The following is a 5,948-nucleotide window of genomic DNA, read 5'->3' as shown; positions in this document are numbered from 1 at the left end:
ATAATGCAAAAGAAATGCACGATGCAAAGAAGGCTACAGAACTGGCGGGAAAAGCTCCTGCACGCAGGTTCTTAATTGCAACAGAACACTCCACCATGCAAAAGAGCTGCAATTTAGCGGGAACACAATTTAGCGATGCCGAAGCACACACAAACAAAAAACCCCACAACTTTGGGTTGCGACAACAGCCAGTTGCTAAACCCCCTGAAGTTAGTGGAAATACTTAATTCTTGTGTGCCTTGAATCATGCCTTTAAGGCCTAGGTAAAGTTCTGGAAATACTGTACTCAGATTAAGCACAGCGTTTAAGTTTAACAAGGTAAATATTTTGATTGCATCTTTAGTATCAAATAAGCATTTCAAATCCATATAAGCTCATTCATTACTAAGAGAAGGGGATAGTGATACCTTAGATGCCTTACCTTGACAGGGTGCAGGTAGCCATCTCCTCTCAGGGTACCCAAGCCCTCCCCAGGCAATTCTTCCTCATCCTGTAGGCTACGGGTGAGGTGTGCAATGTAAGTGGTGGCCAAGAGCAGCACATCCAGCTTGGAGAGCTTGGTGTCAGGTGGGACAGAAGGCAGAGTCTTCTGCAGCTCCAGGAAAGCATGCCGTAGAGTCTGCACCCGGCTGCGCTCCCGAGCAGCATTTGCAGCTGCTGGTCTCCCAGGTGTTGCTCCAGCCCGTTGCCCAGCTGAGGAGGAAGAGCAGGAATTACTGCCAGCTGCTGAAGTCAGCAGTGAGTCAGGCTCTGAACTAGGGCTGGAGATGTCCTTGCTGTTCTCAGATACATTTCTATAGTCCATTGGTGACTTCCCAGAAAGGGAGGATCCTGCAAGTAACAAGAACAGCTCTGAAACCAAACAAACACTTGCAGCAGCAGCAGTACCATAAGCCTACAGCAAAGCTCAAAATACCTTCTACACCAGAATGAAATCCTCTCGGTGTACTAAACCAACATATATATGCTTAAGTGCAACACAATTAATTTAAAAACACCAAGAAAAAGAATATTAATAAAAATTTTGTTCTTTTGGCATAACAGGACTGTCAATAGCCAGGTGAAGGTTGCTTGTGCAAGAGACAGTGCTCTCTAAGGAGCCAAATCAAGACTGCAGAAATTCCTGCAATACTTCAGACTAAAGGTGAAGCAATAGACATTTTGGGGGCCAATACCAATAGCTGATTTTTAAGGAGACATATTGGCCAATATCAACCCGATTTCCAATACAGCTGAGTCCAGCTGGTAAGCCTGTTGTGGTAGAAGGGGATAAGGGAGGGAGGGAGGGGGTTTAGGGGGACAGATCAATGCCCCCCATGGTGAGGGTGGGATTGGGGCTGGGCGGGGGGGTGTGGGGGGGGGGGGGGGGGGCTTTCCCGCTGCTTGTCTGGGAGATCATGGGTGCCCCAGATTTGTGTGGACAGGATGGGTAGGCTGCAGCTGTAGGCTGGGGTTGGGAGCTCTGCTGCGCTGCACTCAGGGCGGGCGGCGGCACTGGGAGGGATTTCAGCAAAATTTGAGGTGTCTGCAGTACCCCGTAGCTCCCCTCCCTGTGCCCCCCAGACACGCCTTGGCTCCGTCCTACTCCTGCCCCACCCTGGCTGGGCAGCTCCTACCCCAGCCCCATTCCCTCCCTTGCTGTGGGGAGCATTAATCTGCCCCCTCCCCCCCAACAGACTTAGCAGCTGGACACAGGTCTCCAAGCTCCTAGGCTGTGTGCATGCACAAGCATTTATTGGCCAAATTAAATTGGCCACTTCAGGCCAATTTCTGATATAGTCAATTTGCTTTATATTGGTGCCAATCCAATATTGGACCAATGTATTGGGCTCCTTTACTTCAGACCTACCAAAAACTTCCAGATCTTCTCTTCCAAGTTCAAGGTACATTGCAGCCTTGTATTTACTAATAAAAACACAAGCAGTATATATATAGGTAGAGAGTCTCATAGTTTTCCGACCAAAAAAAGACAAAGAAGGAGACAGCCATAGTTATGTGGATGCCAGTTATGTCATTTATTGTGCTACTAGAAGGTACTCGGTGGGGTGTTGAGCACCCTGTGAGATATAAGAACCAGGAGAGAAACTTACAAAGTTGTCAACTCCAGTGAACAACAGGATTCTGACCTGTAAAACCAAGGACAACTGCTTGGTTTTTGCTTTTCTTTTTATTTTGTTATTTGCTATAAAAATAATAAGATCTGGTTAAAGATGCGTCCAAATTCTTTTCGGGGCAAAGTTACACAGAGCCGGATATCCTCTCTCCACTTGCAAGGAGCAGAGTCAAAGGAAAGCAGCGGTGATTCTTTCAACAGCAGAATTAGGCTGGGGGCTATAAAGGGTCAGAGAAGCTGGCCACAGGCTGTTTCATGTCTGCAGCTGCCGAAGTATCACTGGGCCAGCTCTGTCCTCTAAAAACTGTAAACTTTATTTCAATCTCTACTGTCTTCTTGTTATGTCAGAGGAGGACAAGAGACACTCCCCTGGTAAAAAACAAGCCAAAGCTGTTTTGTGGAAAGATGAGAATAGTAAAAACTTCCTGAATTCCAGAAAGCGTTGCTAGCTACTCCCACCCATAAAGCTAACATTCCTTTAATTTGTTAAATTTCATATACTGTACTAATCCCAGTTTTATTTAAATATATTTTAATACATAATTACTATACATAATCCCACCACCTACCTGGGAATACTTTCTACAAATTCAGCACTCCAGCTCTAAAAATTATACCTGCTCAAGGACCTGATCCTGCAGCCTTTATTCAGGCAAAGCTACTAAATGCCATAAATTAATCTACCTTGTAAGAGCTGACACCACATTCTTCAAGTTCAGTTTTGGGGCGGAAGAGTGAATAGCTATTTACCCCAAATATAAATTGATAATTAGATAAAAGATCTTGAACTGTAATCTCACAGGAGAATCAAATAACCAAAGAAAGAACCCAAAGGGTCAAATACATGAAAAAAATATTAAAATAAAAACTGGGCCAAAAAAAATATGGAGTAAGCATTTTTAGTTAATGCACAAGAAGAACCCAAGCACAAAGACTGAAGCCTGCATAGATGCCCGATTGTAGGTCAGTCCTGCATACAAACCAAGTGCAGTTTCTTTGGTTCTTTTGAGGGAGGTGGAGGAAAAGGTACACTTAAAATCAGAACAATATGCTACATAAATCAGACACTATCTTTCACAGATTGGAGATCCGTTCTCTCCTTGGTAAACAAAATAAGAAGTTACTAAATCTTCTATTCAGTATTTTGTAATCAGGCTCTGGCCATCAAATATGTAATATACAAATCAATTATCAGAGTTTCTAATTGATGCACTGGAAAAGAAAAATGTTTAGGCCATGGTTCTCCCAAACATTTAAGCATGAGCTTAACTTTAAGCACTTACATCAGCCATTTAAACCATTTTGTAAATGACGGAAATGAGAGTAGTAGACAAAATCAAAGAGGAAGGAAAGAGGACAAAAAAGAAAGGAGAAGGAGTAGAATGAAGAACAAAGTTTATGGGTGATCATTGTGAAAGATCAACAATTCAATGGTGATGTTTGTTAAAATGGGTGCATGTGTGGAAAGGGGTGTTATTTTGTGCTCCAATTGGTTCGGCATTCGTTTGGTTTATAGTTATATTGAACACACGTGGATAGAACTGCTCACTTTAATTGTTTCATTTAGAGTGTAAGATAATTATTTATAAAATACTTTTATTCTATGTTGTCATGTATTGAAAACCAGAGGGAAATCTCTGCGTATATTGATGTTTTATTCTGAAAATAAAAAATGAATCCTAAAAACAAGAACTCAAAGTCCACACAAGCTTTTCCTGCATGTGCTTGAGGAATGATGTTTAAATCATCTGCATATCTATTTCCTTTTAGTTTAAAATCCAGCATGTGTCAGAAATGTGGTACAAATTACAGTATTTTCAGAATCAGAAGTGCATAAGCTTTGGTTACCAACCCCCCCCAACCAAAACCAAAAAACCCCCAGCCCCCTCAAAAAACCCAGCTTGCTGGCAATGCAGAGCCAACACAACTATGGAAAAAGTGGATAGATTTTATTCTGGTTCATCCATCATCAGTAAAATTTCTCATCTAGGACCAAATGCAAATCCCAAAGTCAATGGGAGTCTTTCCATTTACTTCACTGGGTGTTGACAGGTCATTTATTGCTCAATACTGGAAGCTATTAAATCACAGAAGAGAAACACAGGGATAACGAATAATCCCAGTTAGTTGAATGGGAGTACACATATGAAAGGCTACTCTTCACACATTTTTGTTAGCTATACTGGCACAGAAACAGATGCATCAGTAGAATCCCAGAGCACCAGAGACCTGTAATATTTCTCTCTCTCTCGGGTTTACTGTTTCAAGGCTCCACAAACTATGCTGGGTGAAGCATGGACCCACTGAACTCCATAGCAATACTTTCAGGATTTCCACACCTTATCATAATATCTCTGCACTTATTCTAGATTTTAGTTCAAGTAGATAAAATAGTAGCCAGTCAACTACAAAAGTTGAAATAAGAATATGCAACAGACTGTAGTCTGTTGTGGGGTTTTGTGCATTTTTTATGGCAATATTTGATATCATCTTAGTGTTTTCTGAGGTAGATTATGTTTGTTATGAAATCTTGCCAAGTAGATTTATTGTTTAAAACAGGGGTTTCAAACTAAAACAATACTTTGGACGCGATCCAGTATATTGTGTACCCCCAGTACTTTCTATGTTGATTTTAACAGTCCACTGAAAGGAAACCTAGTACAGAATCCTACTACCTAGTCTTTTTAAAAACAAAAAAAGTGTGTGAAGTCTATGGAAAACACAATTTTCTATGTAAACCAAATGTTCCATAGGTTTTAAAACTGCTTTAAAACAGAACTTATTTCCATTCTTTAGGTTTCAAACACCTAAACCCAAGCATTATGTATAGAAGGATTTAACAATTAAAATAAGTGGTGAAAGTACATTTGATTCAAACATATCTTTCTACTTTAGAAATCTAAAATGCTATTAAAAACAAAAGGCAGAGAAAGGTATCTCATTAAAAATGTGGAAAAGACATCAATTTGATATCTAATCAACTGTACAAATAAAACACTGAAAATGACTGTGCAAAGCAAACTATGGGGGGAAAAAAGATTTGTTTAGTTAATCCATTTAGAACTATTTAAACATCAATTGCAAAACTCTCCATTTTAACCTGACAGTATCCTTTTTTTTTTTTCTTTTTACCTTTCTGTGTGACAAATGAAATATAAATATATTTGAGTCAATCAAGTCCGTGCATGAATGGGACAACTGCTAATGTTCTCTATACCAGCACATTGCTATATTATCACACATGCAGCGAAATGCAATTCAGCAGCAATCTATGTAGATCCTACAGTAATGATGTTTGTTGCATGTGCAGAAGTATTTAAGTGGTACCTTTTCGATATTTTTTCCACGGAAAAATAAAAAAGCTCAACGCCTTCTGGCTAGTCTTTAACAGGAAGAAGGATACAGCTTTTCTTTCTCTGCAAATAACTGTGTCCCGGTTCTGGCACCAAACGTTTCCTAGTCGGACCAGCCGCGTGTCAGACAGCGTTACTTGTAACAGCCACAGCAATGGGGTTTGGTCGGGATCTCGGGAGGTCTCGTCCAACCCCCTGCTCAAAGCAAGACCATCTCCGGCTCTTCTTAAAGGAGTTTCGAGAGGCAGAGGTTTCCTGAGCCGCTGCCTTTACTGCCCCCCCCTGCACGGACTTGCAGCTGAAATGCTGCGAGAGGCAAGGACCGCTGCGGGCGACCGCGTGCGCTGGCCCCGCTGCGGGGCTGGGGTGGAGTGAGTAGCTCCTCCAACTGCATCCCAGCTACCGCCGGCCCCAGAAAAGCGATCAACCGGGCCGAGAAACCCGTGCCCCGCTCCGACACCGCCGCCCGGGGCGCTTCTAGC

At 42.0% G+C, this 5,948-nt stretch overlaps 1 protein-coding gene across 1 annotated transcript in view; it reads right to left on the bottom strand.

The window, feature by feature from the left end:
• The window catches only part of TCF24 (transcription factor 24), a 7,977-nt gene extending 7,172 nt beyond the window's left edge, over nucleotides 1-805 (bottom strand). The window contains exon 1 of the mRNA XM_006028811.3: nucleotides 422-805. Within this exon, the coding sequence (XP_006028873.1) occupies nucleotides 422-805 (384 nt within the window). The remainder of the gene's footprint in view (nucleotides 1-421) is intronic.
• Between the last annotated feature and the right edge of the window lie 5,143 nt (nucleotides 806-5,948).

The sequence above is a fragment of the Alligator sinensis genome, unplaced genomic scaffold (assembly GCF_000455745.1).
Source record: "Alligator sinensis unplaced genomic scaffold, ASM45574v1 scaffold1102_1, whole genome shotgun sequence".
NCBI lineage: Eukaryota > Metazoa > Chordata > Crocodylia > Alligatoridae > Alligator > Alligator sinensis.
This window is presented reverse-complemented; position numbering and strand designations above follow the sequence as displayed.